This window comes from Acomys minous (genome assembly GCF_964271855.1).
Source record: "Acomys minous genome assembly, chromosome: 5".
NCBI classification, from domain to species: Eukaryota; Metazoa; Chordata; class Mammalia; order Rodentia; family Muridae; genus Acomys; species Acomys minous.
Window position 1 is genome coordinate 125,948,735 of NC_140494.1, and position 16,643 is coordinate 125,965,377.

The 16,643-nt window shown below is 52.3% G+C and overlaps 1 protein-coding gene across 3 annotated transcripts in view; it reads left to right on the forward strand.

The window, feature by feature from the left end:
• The first annotated feature begins 1,295 nt into the window (after positions 1 to 1,295).
• The window catches only part of CA12 (carbonic anhydrase 12), a 56,260-nt gene continuing 40,912 nt past the window's right edge, over positions 1,296 to 16,643 (forward strand). For 2 of the 3 annotated variants that reach the window (XM_084781607.1, XM_084781609.1), the window contains exons 1-2: positions 1,296 to 1,518; positions 5,288 to 5,308. In XM_084781607.1, the coding sequence (XP_084637733.1) occupies positions 1,434 to 1,518; positions 5,288 to 5,308 (106 nt within the window). In that variant the 5' untranslated portion in view covers positions 1,296 to 1,433. The remainder of the gene's footprint in view (positions 1,519 to 5,287; positions 5,309 to 16,643) is intronic. The other variant, XM_084781608.1, reaches the window with a different exon arrangement.

A 16,643-nucleotide genomic window follows, 5' to 3' on the forward strand; every position in this document is an offset into this window, starting at 1 on the left:
GAAGAGATTCCAAGCCCTTTATTACTCACACAATAGCCGATCTGTCAGGGACAGAACAGTAACACCCCTTGAAGTGCAGGTGACACCTGCTTCCTGCTGGTTCTCGGCTGCTCAGTGTCTCCAAGTCCTAGGAGAGTAAAGGGCTTCATGGGTCTCCAAGGCCAGCTTGTGTCTGTATAGGTTGAGTGTCAGAACAGACAAGAGACTGGGGAGGGCTGGGCTGGTTGCCTTGGCCCAAAGAAGAGGGCATGATGGGCCAGGCTACAAACTCAGGGGTTGCGTACTGTGCCCTTTGTGTAGGCCATAGGAGCGTAGCCTTCCTAGGGGCAGGCAAACAAGACCCACACCTGAAGTGGTGCAGGCACATAAGGAGGGAGGAGGAGCAATCTCAGGGGGTGGGAATAACAGAAGACATAGGAAGTAAAGGTGAGGAAGACCAGGGCAGCCGGTCAACAAGACTTAGCTCTATCCAGCCACAAGGGAAGGAATCAGAGCCACGTGCTGCCATCCAGAGCGGAAGTGCTCATATTGCAAGGCAGGCAGAGGTGCGAGAAAGCGGCTGGGCGTAGCAACAGGTGGAAAAACAACATTGGAAACAGCCTGGCCACTGATCCAGATGGAGACATGCAACTGCCTAGCCCAGTCTCTGATGCTTTCTTTAGACGGTCAATAGTGATCCAAGCCCTTTCCTTTCAGCACTATTCCAGAGACGGCACCGTCTCTCCCAGCTTCCTACTGAGGATGGACTGATTTTGTCAGTTTGCACAGTGAGCAAGCCTTGTCTCCTAGGGGAAATTCTAATTGCCGAGTACAGCTACACACTTGCGTGGTCAACTCATTATATCATTTTCCTATTCGCGGTCTCTGTGGTTTCCCCGGGAAGAGCTTTACCTGGATGTGTTGTGCAACTCCCAGCTACTTAGCTAGCCCGTGTCCAGACCAGACAAAAGCATTCAGGCCCTGAAGGAGGCTTTGGCCCAAACAGCATCCTATGCGCTTTCAAGAAAGGGCAGTGACAGTGACCGACCACGGCCACATCTAGTGAAGTGAGTGGTGCGTGACTCCCTGACTTCCCACAGCTCCCTGGGAGAACTGGCTCCTCAGGTAACCCGTGGCACAGAGGAACGCGGCAAACCAGAACCACGGAGGGCCACTTAAGTCGGGACTGCGACTCACCTCCGACCCGGGGCTCCTGTCCTCGGGTAGGCTGGGCGTTCTGCCCCCGCCCTCCTGAATGACGACATCATGTTTAGGGTTGAGTTGCTGCATAAAAAGCAGCCTAGGGGCAGCCAGGAGCCCTCACAGCCTACGTGCACGCCTTGGTCCCAGGCTACATGCACGCTGTGCCGGTGTGCCCCTGCCGCCAGCTTTGAGCACCTACCTCACAGCTCCAGAGCGTGTGGCAGCTTCAGGTCGCTGCCGCCGGGACAAAGATGTCCCATCGCAGCCTGTGCGCGACTGCTGTCCTCCTGCTGGTGGTCCTAAAGGAGCAGCCTTCCAACTCAGCCCCACTGAACGGTAAAGTTTCTGCTTGCTTTTTAAAAGAAGAGTCCTGTGCACTCAGCCACGCCTGGGCAGAAGGATTTCCTGACAGGCTCTGGCAAGATAAAAGAAAATAAAATCACTACTGAGGGAGCAAGGGAGGAGCTGTGTGCCTAGCACATTTTTCAAGAAAGGATGCTCACTCTTCGTTTGGGATGCACGGTTTGCCGAGGTTGCTTGGTTGCCTTCTTAATGGAGCTTGGTGTGCAGTTAGCGTTACTCGTTTGCCTCTTCTCTGAGCACCAGTAGCTCTGGAGACGGGGCTTGGAAACTTGCGAGCTACGATCCCGGAACCACGTGCAGAGCACTGAGAAGTGACTGTCTTCCTGAGTGCTGCAATCCGAACGGATCCGCAAGCTGGGGAGTCAGGGATCGTCAGAGCTCTCAGAGGCAGTTAACCAGTAGCTTCATCCCCTTGTCAGAGGGATAACTTAGCCTATCCTTCATCACTGTCGTTTCCCTAGAGGACTCCACTACCCTGAGCCTCCATGTGTGCGCACGTGCACCCCTATTTCTAATTGGAATAAGGGGCTGAAACTCAAAGGGCAAGGGTGCTGAGGGTGGGTGCTGCGTAGGGAGGGTGCCAGGTTGAGCTGGGAAGAGCAACCTGAATTGTGGCTCCCGTCCAAAGCCTGGATAATTAACTCCTTTGGAACAAGAAAAAGGAAAGCAAGCTTTAGCTTGCCTCTCCCCGCAGCTACTTTTCTTGAGGAGAACGTGGTGACCAGGTCCTGCTTGTGTCAGTGAGCCATACATTGTGTTGATGCTTGTGGGTGTACGGTTTATGGATTGGAACATTTATAGAAGGAAGCAAGAGTGACCATAATGGCTGAAAAAAAACAAAACAAGCAAGCAAGCAAGCAAGCAAACAAACAAACGACTCCCCCTGGCTAGGCAGCCCGGAGGGAGCACTGGTCCTGCTCAGCGGTATCAGAGCTCTGCACTCCTTCCCCTTGGAGTTCACTGTGCCTGTGGGCAACAGCTTATACCTTTCACTCAATCTTCATTGACTGACCAGCTGGCAGGGTCTTTCTATTGTCACCTTCTCCATGCAGTCAGGAAGAAGCAGAATGTGGGGGGAAGTCCCACAAAAGTGGGGATCAATTTTGAAAACTGCTACCTTTGGCCAACTGCTAACTCTCAAGAAGTCTCTGGAGACTGGAGTTCCCCAGAGTCCTTTTAGTGCCCAGCACCTGACATAAAGGAGAGGACTCTCTATGGATCTTTTCTTGCAAGTTTGGGGCTCCCCCTGGCAGCTGCTCCCCGTTCTCTTATTTGTTGCGCCCCCTCCTGTCCTCCTCATTCTCCAAACTGGGTTAGGGGGAGCTTGCAGGAAAGCCCCACTTTCACCTCACACTGAGCAGTTTTAGCTACCTCTGGGTTTTAAGCTTTTCTGCTGATATTTACTGGGCCGCTTACTTGACTGCCTCAGGGGATAAAGTCAAACAAAACCCGCTGAGATGGACAAAAGGCCACCTAATCCAAGGCTCAGGCTGGAGGGTTAGCTGAGTAAGGGGGTCAAAGTGTGCTCTGCCTGATACTGGGGGGTGGTGGTGCTGAAATTTGTCGTAGTTGGCATTAATACATGCCCAAGAAAAGCCCTTGGTCCAGGGGCAAGAGGATCACTAGGTGAAGTTGAAGGCTGTCTGGAGATAGTGGAGCTCTTTGTTGCTATGGTTGAGGGATGTTTCAGTGAGCCTGCTCTGCCCAAACTCACAGTGCAGAGCCCGACAAGCTCATGCTGCCTGGATGTAATAGCATCATCAGCTCCTGGAAGCTGCTAACACCCAAGGCAGGAAGCCGCCAGGGCAGGACCCTGAACCCCTGCCCTGACTTTGCTAAATACCCTTTCCTCAGGGCATCTCCCTGCCCAGTGCCAGCCAGGTTTGCAGGTTCCAACAGGCACTGCTGAGCTGCCCAAATCCAGCCTTTTTTGGAAAGTCAGTGGGTTCGGTTCTAGGAAGAACTTGACCCTCCCTATGCCCACCCTGATCCCACGCCTGCATTGGGAAGCTCTTGAAACTTGCTGGGACATGGTACAGAAGTGACGAATATGCTGAGACTCTTAGTAGGCACATGGTCTGTGACAGACCACTTTACATCACCTGTGAAGACTCAATTCTTCTCTTCCAAGATAGGATGTCAATAAATAGCGCTTAAATCTACAAAATGCAAATGAGGACAATACAAACATGTTTTCTAAAGGTATGGAGGAAATACTCAGAGAATTATTCAAAAGAATCCAAAATGGTTGTCCTAGGAAGCAAGAAAAAGGCCAGAGACTTCCAGAGGGTTAATGTTTGTTAAAAAGCCTCGAAGAGCCATCTGACTCTAAACTGTGTGCAGATGTCTCATTTGATCAAAATTACCAATTAACTTTGAAAATTAAAAACAGAATTAACACACAGAGAAAGCCTGTGTTGGAAAAAAACAAAATAAGTGAATAAGTAAAATAAAATTAACACAGAGGCAAAGAAATGAAGCAAGGAAGTAATAGCAACAAGGGGGCGGGGGAAAGAGATGAAATCAACATTAAAAAGAAAGAAAGAAAAAGGCGAGGTGCTCTTTCAGCTTTCAGAAACCACCATGGGCTTGAGGAGGAAATTCCTGCCCATGGTGAGCAGCCAGATCCCCGACACGACATTTTACTGAGAAGAGGATCCAGGTTCTCAGTCTATTCCTCCAGCCACAGAGACACCCTGAGATGCCAGGAGAGAGGCGCTCGGGAGTTAGACTGCCCCCTACTTGCACGTGTCCCCCAGTGTTCAGGGAGACACAGGCATCCCAGCTTGGGGGAGGGTGGGCAGTCTGGGTGACAGGAGCAGAGTCCTGCAGCAGCTGTTTAAAAGCGTCATTTGCTGTAGGAACGGAGAAGGGCCTGTGTGGTGTGAGCCGTGTGGAGTGGGAGGCGGTGGCGGTTTGGCTTATATTCCTGGCCGAATCCTCCTCCACATTCCTGCCACTGCTGGCACTGTAACTCCGATGAGGATGCAGCTCCCTTGGGGGAAACATCTTCCATTTGTAGGTCGTTTTCCGCTCTCTGGGTAAGGCTGTGAAGAGGCCTCCAGGACATGGTTGTGGAGTGGAGAAAAGCAAGAGGCTGAATGGTGTTCCCAGCAGGGGAGGGGGTAGAATGCCTGGGTGTCTGCCTGTCTCACTGTGAAGAGCCCACCGTCGCCCGGTCCACAAGGTGTCCCTGGGAAGAGAGAAGAGAGGGTGGGAGAGAGCTTCCACTGGGCCAACACTTTGATTGCCTTGGGGTTTCAAGCCACTAGGAATTCCCTGTCCAGTTAGTAATGTTTGGCCTTTCTAAGATGTCTGGGGGAGGGTCACATCCATTCCAGAAATCCTGAGTCCACCTGTTCCCACCCCCCCCCAAACTCTCCATCCTGAGCTCTGTGTGAAGCACAGCTCCAAGGAGTCACGGTTCTGGCTCCAAGCTACAAGTTCTTTTTCTTTTTTTTTTTTAGTTTGTCCAAACCAGGGTTTCGCTGTGTTAGCATTGGCTGTCCTGGACTCACTCTGTAGACCAGGCTGGCCTTGAACTCACAGCAATCTGCCTGCCTCTGCCTCCCGAGTGCTGGGATTAAAGGCGTGCACCACCACACCCGGCGCTACAAGTTCTTATTTGGGGTCATCAACTTCCTTTTCCATCTCAACCATTTGAAAACTAAATGTGGGGTGTCTTCCTCACCTCCTTCAGTTCCGTTGTATTGTACTAATTTCTTTCCTCTGTTCTTTACAGGATCCAAGTGGACCTATGTTGGTAAGTAGCGATTTTAAATATTTATATATATTAGGAGATGAATGTATTTAATAAGAAACCTAGAAACTTGGTGGAGGTTATTTGGGACACGGGAGTAGTTGGGGAAAGGCGGGCTGGTGTTGGTGGAAGAAAAGAGGCATATCCTGAGAGAAGGTCCCTTCGTGAGAGCTACGGTCTGCATTTTCCCAAGGCAGAAAGCCTGCAGTAGGTACTTGGACTGTGAAACTCGGGATTAAGACTCCCAAATGCCGGGAAGGATTTCTCCCAGACCTCCAGCCGCAGGGTCCCTGGCAGGAGAGAACGCTTCCTCCTCACAGGACTTGTACCTTAACAACAAAGAAGAAAGGACTCCTTTCTGGAAGGTTGGCTCAGGCCCTAGAACTTACGCTGTCAGTGTAGCTGAAATTAACTTCTTGTGGCCATGCTGTTAGCAAGCTGTGGAGGTAGGGATGGTGGGGAGTCCTCGAGTAAAGAGGGGGGTTTGTCTTATGTGAAATACAGTCCAGGGCGCCTTGTGGGACTGAGCCTAAGAGCATATTAGCCAGCCTGACCAGCCTGCAAGACAGTTGGCAGGGCTATGTTGTTGCAGTGAGCTGGCAATGTCACCACTGGCTGCAGTAGGACCAGGAAGGCAGACACCTGGCCCTCTGGCCAGTGCAAAGAAGTTAGTGATATTTTTGATATGGACAGAGTCATGGAGGCTGCACAAGATGCGGCCCAGAAGTGACCTCGCTGGCTCTGGTGCGTGAAGAAAGCAGAGATGTTCTGCTAGCGCAAAAGCTAGGAGGTGCAGTGGCTCTGGGTGGTGGCAGTCAAGGGAGTTGATTCTGAGAGCCGGAGCACACCGTAGGGAAGTCTGACCTTGGCGCGCAGAGATTGGGTCTGGAATGTTTGGGCAGCCCTGGGAGCATAGGAAAGTCACACTCTCCCAGGCCAAGCCTCCGGGCACTCTGCACCCCGCCCCTCAGCACTGCATAGCTCCACTGTTACTAACGTCCTTTATGTACTTATTATGTGCGAGGAACGTTACCAGGTGGGTGGGTAATTAGAAGAGTGTGCTGAGCTCTGGAGCTGGGAGTTACTAACGTTCACAATTCAAAGCGGGACATAGCAGGCAGCAACAGCAGATGGCAAGTGAACAGGCCAGTGCTCTGATGGTCAGAGGGCAGTCCCAGGCCGGAAAGGTTGAGAGGCCTCCTGAAGGAACCAGGTTTCCACCTAGGCCTTGGGTGGGATGCGAGGATTGGGCAAGGCAGGAGAAGCAGTGCTGGTGCAGCTGCCAAGGGCATCACGTGGGCAGAGAGGGGAGGCCGAACAAGCCGGAATCTGAGGGAAGTGCACGGAGAAGGGTTTATAGAAGAGCCATGGGCTTGGAGGTCGGAGGGAGCAGGCTAGCAGAGGAGGCCCGGAAGTTCCTCCTTGCCCCACATGTAGTGGGCAGGGCAGGGCGCACATCTGGGTTTTAGGAAGAGTCTCAAGTGGATAGAGGGGAAACAGGAAAGTTCTGGACCTTTGTGAGAATGGTTCTGTTCCCTGTCTAGCACCTAGCTTACAAAAACGCACGGCGAGAGTCCACCAGAGGAAGAATGGACAGAGGAGCTGCGGGGCCCCTCAGACAGGCTCCCTGTCTCTGTCTCTGTCTCTGTCTCTGTCTCTGTCTCTGTCTCTGTCTCTGTCTCTGTCTCTGTCTCTGTCTCTGTCTCTATCTGGGCCCTCTAGCCTTCACTTTCCCCATCTGCAACCCTGGGTGTGGAGTTGTTTAGATCAGTGTTGCCCAGACTACATCTAGGTGTCAACTACATTAGAGTCTTCTGGAATGCTTCCTGAAAATTCAGGCTTCTGGGTCTCAGCCTGGATGTAAGGAGGAACCTGAGAAGCCTGTATTTTTAAAAGCATCCCTCAAGATACGGTATCATTTATTTACTTACCTCTGCTGTGCTCTAGAACAGTGCTTCTAACCTGTAGGTCACGACTCCTTTGAAGAGGTCAAATGACCCTTTCACAGGGGTTGCCTATCAGGTGACCCCGCACACCTTTAAAGGACCATGTGCAGACCCTTCCCAAGATCCTTCTAGACAGAGAGTTAGCGCTAACTTGCCCCACAGCTTCTGAGGGCATCTCACACACAGTGGAAACACAAGTCAGGCCCCTCCCAGGCTCCTTGCATCCCTGCCTCAGCCCCCCTCCCCTCCCCTCCCCTCCCCTCCCCTCCTCTCCCCTCCCCTCCCCTCCCCTCCCTTCCCCTCCCCACCTCTCAGCCCCTACCCCCACCGCAGCCTTTGAGCAGAATGAGGTGGGAACACAGAACAGTCACAACAGTTTGCAGCTGCAGACAGCGTTGCTCTAGGAAGGGCTTCCTTGTGTAGCCATGCGGCCTGGCCCAGGACTGCTCTTCCTGACCGCTAGCCCTGGACAGACTCTGCCATCTGCATTGTGCAGTTAGAATGGCTCCGTGATCAGGACAGAGGGGGAGATCTGCTGATACGTGTCAAGAGCATTGGCCAAGCTAGCCTTTGCTTTCCGTGTTTTGAGACAGGGTCTCTTCTTAGCCCCCGGCTGGCCTGGGAAACTCAGTCTGCAGCTGAGGATGACACTGAATCCCTGTTCTCCTGCCTCTGCTCCTGGAGAGGTGGGATGGCAGGCGTGTGCTACCATGTCCAATTTATGTGTCACCGGGATTAAACTTGGGGCTTTGTGCTTGCTTGTGCGCTGCCAACTAGGCTACAAACCCAGCCCAGAAGCTGGTTTCCATCACTGGTGCATAGTCATCCCTCAGTGGGGATGTGTGTGCGCGGGAGGACAGAAAGAGGACAGCTCAGGAGGCAACAGGTTCGGGCCGGCAGCTGGCAGCTGGCACCTCTGCCCAGAATGACCCAGGCAGACAGCAGGCCCCGTCGGTGCTGGAAGGAAGCGGTTCTCAGCAGTAAGGGCTGAGCAGACCAGTGCTGTGTGCTGGTTCCCCCAGGGTCCAGGACCCAGCACACAGCTACACCGACCCACCTTGCCCCAGGGTTCCCGTCACGTGATGCACAAAGTAGAACTTCTAGAAGTATACGGAGGACTAATTCTACTGCTGTCCCTGGCACTGAGCCACCATATTAACTTCCTGGTGGATCTCCAGATACAAGACTATCTTCCTGCCAAGGCAGGCCACGCCCTGGCCCTTCTCTGTTCCTGGCTGGCTTTAGAATTTTCAAGGACTCGGTTACGAGAAAGGAAAGACGAGCATCCCCATTTTAAGCCAGTGCCGCCCAGTCAGCCCTGCAGAGCTGGACACTTCGCCTGCTCAGCTGCAAGTCAGCCTGTCATGTGAGCGGAGGACAAACTGCAGCCGGCTAAGGCAGATCTAGGGCTGAAAGTCAGAAGACTGGGGGTCCTGGGGGTGGTGAGGAGGAAGCGACTGGAAAGTGGCAGCACAGGTATCTGGGTATATTCAGTTCCTTGACATGGGTGCTGCAGTCAGTTTATGAAAATTCACCAAGCTGTTGGCTTATGATACATATGCTTACTTGCATATACATTAGATTCAATGCAAAAAGTGGAAGTTTCCAGCTAGCTAGCAGAGTCATTTTCCCCTGATAGTCAGGGCCTGCTAGTCTCTCTCTCTCTCCCTCTCTCTCTCTCTCTCTCTCTCTCTCTCTCCCCCTCTCTCTCTCTTAAGATTTATTTTTTTATTATTATGTATACAGTGTTGTTGGCTTGTTTACCTGCAGGCCAGAAGAGGGCACCAGGTTACATTATAGATGGTTGTGAGCCACCATGTGGTTGCTGGGAATTGAACTCAGGACCTTTGGAAGAGCAGGCAGTGCTCTTAACCACTGAGCCATCTCTCCAGCCCCACTGCTTGTCTTATGTCAAGGAAATAACAACAAAAGCTCCGCTGTGGGCCAGAGAGATGGCTTTGGTGGGCAAAGGCGCCTACGGCCAAACCTGACAACCTGAGTTTGCTCAGGTGGAGCCCACATGGCGCAATGAGAGAGGAACGTCTGCAAGTTGTTTTCTAACCTCTACAGGTGCACTATGGCACACGTATGAGCATGCTCATGCACGCCTGCACACGCACATGTGCGTGCACACACACACACACACACACACACACACACACACACACACACACACACACACACACACAATCCAGTGTGTGTAACCAAAAATTAGAGTAACCAAAAAGGAGTGTCAGTGTTGGAAATAATGACCCAGAGCCGAGAATGGCCGGGGTACAAGGGACATTGGTTTAATTCTCTGCAGATCTGAGCTAGCTTAGAAGGAGAGTCAGGCAATTAAGATGAACCTTAAAGACACCATGATGTTGGGAAGCATGGACACCAAGGCCTGCTCTGCAGAGTCCCACTTCTCTGCAAGTCCTCACCCCACAGAGCGTCTGTAAGGCTAGCCTCTCCATCTTGACATGTGGGATGTGGGATCAATGGGGGCTTGACTTTGTTGGGGGGGGGTCGATGGTCCAGCTCAGGATAGCTTGGGCAGCTTTGGCTTGGGGAAGATTTGTGTACCCCAGGCACTGCTCTGCCTTCCTAACACCGCTGTCCTTTCCCTAAGGCTCCATTCCTCCCATGCACAGTGGATTCTCCAGCCTTTGTAGGGCTGGGGGGATGGCCCACTCAGTAAAGTGAGCACCACACAAGCATGAAGACCTGAGTTCTATTCCCAGCAGCCACAGAAGAGCTGAGGGTGGTGACACATTTGTAATCCAAGTCCCAAGGAGATAGAGACAGGCAGATTTCTGGCCAGCTGGCCTAGACTAACTGGTTAACCCCAGGTTCCAGTGAGAGACCTTGTCTCAAAAAACTAAGCTTAACAGAGTCTAAGGAAGGACTGTCAAGACTGACCCTGGCTTCTACATCCATGTGCACACACTTGTGCATGCTTATCTCACACACACACACACTCACTCACACACACACACACACACACACACACACACACACACACACACACGAGGAAATCAGGCTGGGATCCTCCATAGCTGCAGACGTCATGGTCACATCCTTCACGTCCTCCAGGCCCTGCCTCCACCTGCCCTCTGCCTGCCTCCGCTGGAATACAAAGCTGCTGCCAACACATGTGCCCCAGGGCCCTGCACGCTCTCTTTAGGCCCTTCTCAGACTTTAAAACCCAGAAATGGAATGCAGGAAGGGAGGCCGGGAAGCAAACTTTACTTTCTACCCTAAAGCTGAGATGGAGACCCATGGGGCCGCACCCCCAAACTACAGTAATAAGAGCAAGGGCCGGAAATGGCAGCTGGGGGCACACACAATTACAAGGAAGATTTAATTAAGGTGGTACATGTCTTTCACCAGTGTCCCACAGCTGCCATCCTGAGCATGAATAAGAAGCCCAGAGTACTCTTCGGAGACCTGGAAAAAGCCAGACATGTTTTTCCTATTAGAGAACAGAACCTTGTCCCTGTGTCGGGGGATTTCCCTGAGGCTAGCAATCTGACCCACTCTCGTTTATTAAATCTGGGCTCCAGTCCCAGTTACTGCTAATTAAAGCCGTGACACGCAGGGTCTGTTGGGATGTGGTGTGGTCTGCCCGCTTGCGACGGTCCTCGTCTTTCCTGGCTGGCAGAGTTGGGGTTTGAGGGTTCTCCTGGACGCCCTTGGTCTGCAGCTTCCCAGATTCCTGCGTCACAGGGACTGCAGCTGGCCTTACCAGCCAAGTGGGAGGACAGAGGCCGCAGCGTTCCTACAGTTGGGTATAATGATGGTGGGCGGGCAGATTTGCAGACCCGGGAAGCAGGCAGGCCTCGGGCGCATCCACTTAGGCTACTTTCTGGCTGCTGTTAGGAAAGTAGCTTCACTGCTCTGTGCCCAGCTCCTTAGCTATAAAACTAGGAGTGATAGCAGCAAGCTCAGTGTGTCTCAAAGCACGGTCCTCGGAGAACACCATCAGCGTCCGTGACTGTTACATAGGCAGTACCTTGCCCCTGCCCCCGGGCCTACCCACTAAGTAGGAACTATTTGGGTAGGTCTAGCTGTGATTTTAGCAAGCTCTTTGTATACGTCTAGTGTCTACTCAGATTTGAGAGCCACCCTGGGCTTCCTAGGGCTGTGGTGAGGATCCAAGAAGATAATCCATGGAAAGAAAGCCATGTCCTTGCACCCAATGCACCCACGTGGTATCTCTCTCTGAACTAGGGTTTGTATAGCCAGTGGATATCCTTTTATATCTATATTATATCTGATTAAACAGAGGACATTTGAGAATTAGACAAAACTCACAGGACCCTCCCAGCCCAGAGTGCTCTTTCTGGCTCTGTCCTTCAGACCAGGGTGAAGGACAACCAGACACCATGCATCAGCCCGCACATCCAAGGTCACTTCAGCCACGTACCAGTTTCCCAGGAAGCCGACCCCATGCTGGGTGTCTGAGCCTAAGAGTGAAAACGAACTTGGCATAGGGACTGCTGAGGCTCCGAGCTGCACATGCCTAGATCTGTGCAGGATCTTCATGGCTAGAGAAGAGGCCACGCATGGTTCCCTAGGCCACTGACAAAACTTAGCTTTAAACTGGCAGAAGCACAGCTGGTGTGTGTGTGTGTGTGTGTGTGTGTGTGTGTGTGTGTGTGCGCGCGCGCTCGCGTGCTTGTGTGTGTGTGTGAGCTCCAGGCAGGCACTACTAGGTCTGTTTTCTATGAACATGCCATTGTGACAAAAGGTCTAAGAAAAGCACTTTAAAAAAAAAAAAAGAAAGAAAGAAAAGACAGACAGACAGACAGACAGGCAGACAGGGTCTCAGTGTGTAGCTCTGGTTGGTATTGAACTTGCTATGTAGACCAGGCTGGCTTTGGATTCACAGGGACCTCCCCCACCTTGCCTCTACCTCTCAAGCACTGGGATTAAGGGTGTGTATTAGCACACCTGGCAAGTAAAACAACAGAGGCAAGTTTTTATTTGTTTGTTTATGTATTTGTTTTCGTTTCGCGGCTCTCACCAGCTGTCTTCCTTGCTCTGGGCCTGAGTGAGACAGGACAGCACATGGTATCATGAGCAAGAGGGTATGCTGGGGAGCAGGGCTCCTCACCTCATTGCAGCCAGGCAGCGGAGAGGCAGGGACACCCACATGTCTCCTTCACAGACCCTCCCCTTCTTCCACCAGTCACTCCCACCCCCTGATGGCCCATTGACCTATGAACACCCTGACAGCTTACTCTACTGAAATGATTGTCCCGATGAGCCAGTCACCTATCTGTAGCAACACATAGCAATTGGGGGCCAGACCTTCAATACATGAGCCTGTGGGGGACATGCCAAATCCAAACCACAACAGCAGAGAAGGGAATGGCTCACAGAGCGCTGTAGAGAAACCCACAGCCTCTGAGGAGGACAGACCCTCTTTCCTGATCACTTACTGGCTTCCTCTGCCAGGCTGCCCTGCAGTGAAGGAGCCAGGGAGCCCCAGGCAGACTTTTCCAGAACAGCATCTTGGGATGTAGACAGAGTAAATAAATGCACCTGCCACGGACAAAGACCCAGTGTTATTGGTTCCTGAGTCTCTCCACCTTCCCCACATTTTAGCATTTCTGAAACCAAGACAGATCTTTCTGAGACAAGAGTCTCACTACGTATCCCAGGTTGCCTGGAAGAGTGTGATTTTTCTGCCTCAGCCTGCGGAGTGCTGGGGTTAGAGGTATGAACCACCCACTGAGCCTAAACCATGAACAAACCGTGGCTATTTCTCAAATCTTCACTAAGAGGCAAGTGGATCACTGTGAGTTCGAGGCCAGCCTGGTCTACGAAGTGAGTCCAGGACAGCCGAGGCTACACAGAGAAACCCTGTCTCAAAACAACAACAACAACAACAACAAGAAACAGTGCCCTGCGTACTAGGAATATGCAGAAAGATGCAGAAAGGATTAAATTCAATAAATGGTGAAAAAAGAAGGTCAAAGGATGAGAAAGGTAACGGCTGTCCACACTGCTCGCAGCATCTAGGAAGGACAAGGACTCCTTCGATTTTGAATATAGCTCTACCCAGCTTTTCCATCAGTTCACACTCAGGGAGGGCTGCGTAAGTAAAGAAAGTACTTTCAGCAATATGATTTATGTGCCCTTTCAGTTTACAGAGGTAACCCTTTACAGAGCAAGCTTTCCGGGTCCCTGCCCGTCATCTGATTTATGCCAACCAGGAAGGAACAAATCTTGGCTGCCACCTCCTTGTGTCTATAAAGTTTTGACTCAGGATTGGGATAACTCCAAGTCAGATGGCTGTTTAGACCATCCTTACCTTTTACAGTGCTTTTTGCAATCCTTAGCATGTGACTCAGTCAGCTGCGGGACCTCTGGGCGGGACGGGGTAGGCCCGTGCAGTTCTCACAGGGACACGTGCAGATTCCATACCACACAGGCCTGCTGTTCCTCACTCCATGACTCACGGCCAAGTAACAGTGCCTCCGGCTTGGCTCATTGTACGCAAGCTTGACATTAGCCAGTGAGACCTGGTGCTCCTGAGGAGTAGCCCCTCCTTGACGGCTGCGTGAGAAATGAAGAAAGATAAAGAGGTGACATTTTGGTTGTGTGACAAAGATGTTTTGTAGCAGGTCACTGTTTCTCTGCTTGGCTTTGGTTACTAGGAAGGCCAGAGACAAACTGTAGCTCCAACTTGATTATAAATGTCTATTTTTATCTTTTTATTTATTTATTTATTTATTTTTTGAGACAGGGACTAATGTACACCAGGCTGTCCTCAGACTCAGTCTATAACTGAGAATGACCTTGAATTTTGAGCTTGTCCTTGCCACCTTCCAAGTGCTGGGGTTACAGGTATGCACTGCCACGCCTGGTTTTATGCAGTGCTGAGGTTACAGGTGTGCACTGCCACGCCTGGTTTTATGCAGTGCTGGGGATTAAACCCGGGACTTTGTGCATGCTGAGTGAGCCACTAGCCAACTGAGTTATGCCCCCAGCCAACTTTTGTTTGATTTTAAGAAATTAATGCATTAATGAGCTGGCTACAATTTAATAACCAAAGCCCAGAGGGTTAAATACGCCTAAGAGAATCAGTTTTGCACAATACCGCAAACATTCACCCAGTGAACAGCAAGCGCCAAACATTGGGCTGAGAAAACAGGCAAGCATTATGCCCAGCTCTGTCATGGCCCTGGCAACCTGGAGAGTCAGCAAGTTACAGGTTCTTAAGGCCCAGAGCAGAGAGCTCCCACCTGGAGTCTCGAGGAAAGGCTTAGGGCAGTGGTTCTCAACCTTCCTAGCGCTGCGACCTTTTATACAGTGCCTTGTGTTGTGGTGACCCTCACCCATAAGATCATTAGCTGCTTCGTAACTAATTCTCTACTGTTGTGAATCATAATGTAAATAATATAAATAGAATGTAAATATGTGGCCCCTGTGAAGGGGTCACGACCCACGGGTTGAGAACCACTGGATTAGGGGCCGCTCACTGGGGCAGCATGAGCTGAGCCATGAAGGTCATGTAAGAGCCAGGGAAGGGCACCAGGGACAGAAGGACAACCTGTACAACAGTCAGTAAAGAACGAAGGGACTTGGAGATGGAGGAGCCCTCCCTCAGCCCGCTAAGGAGGCAGCAGGGAGCTGCAACTAGAATGTTCTAAGTAGAAGATTCCCGTGAGGGGGAAGCTTTGAGGAAGCTTGGCTGTGGGGTGAAGAGCAGATGGGGTGGAGAACACTGGCAGGGGAGATCCAGGAACGGCAACACAACTGTGGGCCTGCTGGAGAGGGTGGCTGACGGCGCAGCCTGCCGTGGGGGACCGCTGTTCTCGGCTCGGCTTCTGCGAGGGCGCAGGTAGGCACCCCGACTGTCACTGTTGCCTGATAGGGCCCTAAGGTAGGATGAGGGAGAGGGGGTGCAGATGTATCCATCCCAACATCACCCCCATTTACAAGCAAGGCCAAGGAAACAGAGTGGCGAGTGGCCACAGCAGAGCAAAGAGGCCTTGCACGGCTGGACTCGGATCTCCTGACTCTCGCCTGAATCACTTCCCCAGGCATTTGGCAATGGCTGCTTAATGCCAGGGGGTGTACCCTTACATGACACATCATGCCACAGGGGAAATGCAGGGATTGAAAATAAAGTAGACAGTGTAGACTTGTCAGAGACAAATCACACCAAGTTAACCCGCTTTTCTTCTCCTCGACCGGATGAAAGGCTTGGTGGTTAAGGAAAACACAATAGACTAATGCCTGCTGATATAAACAAAAGATTTGATAGAGCTCACTGTGGCGTGCTCGTGGGAAATGTGGCTCGGACTGGTGTGACTGCTCCGAGGAGAAACCAGTGGCATCTAAGTCACCACTGTCACTCTCGGCATCTGGGGAAGAGATGCAGCTTTCTCTGGGAGCAATCCTGAGCCAGCGCCCTGTCCTGAGACCTTGAGATTGCAACAGGTGGGGGGGGAGGGCTGTGGCGGGGAGGGGAGCAGAGTGCTGTGCGTGAGTGAAGAGGCACCTAACGGCCTCCAGAAGCGCAGGGCCCTGCCTCATCAACTTAGTGACCATCAGTGAGGACCTTTTGCCCCAGGGGCAGCTTGTGATTTGGAGATCGCTGTGTTATTCTTGGGCCTTTGAGTGATAATGAGTGGGTGAAGGGCCCAGCAAGGCCAGGAGGAGAGTTGCTGGGGGGGGTATGTGTGACCATGTGTTGAAGGAGGTATCCTCCCTCCCCATGGGGGCTGCCTCGGTGGGGAGGGGGTTGCCTCACTGGGGGAGGGGGCCTGCCTCAGTGGGGGAGGGGGCTGGCTCCTTGGGGGAGGGGACTGCCTCGGTGGAGGAGGGGGCTGGCTCAGTGGGGGAGGGGACTGCCTCGGTGGAGGAGGGAGCTGGCTCAGTGGGGGAGGGGGACTGCCTCAGTGGGGGAGGGGCTGGCTCAGTGGGGGAGGGGACTGCCTCGGTGGGGGAGGGGACTGCCTCAGTGGGGGAGGGGGCTGGCTCAGTGGGGGAGGGGACTGCCTCGGTGGAGGAGGGGGCTGGCTCAGTGGGGGAGGGGACTGCCTCGGTGGGGGAGGGGGGCTGCAGCAACCACTCAGGAAACATGACTCTATGGACACAGCTCTGTGATTCAGAAAAGGCACTGAGGGGAACGTGACACTCGATCTAGGATGGTTGGGTTTCAAAGGCTACACGATTCTGGAGTGAAATCCAACGCCACTGCACACTAGATGTAAAATAAGACCCACAAGGAACCGTAGATGTCTTTTAGGGGAGAGCCTACTGTGAAAGGTTGGAAACTGGGCCCTAAATCTGGGAGGGGGAAGGACCGAGTCGCTTCAGTTCTGAAAGGCCTGAGCTCCAGTCAAACAGTTCAGCTTGTTTAGCCCGTTCTGAAGTGGCTGCCCGTGAGA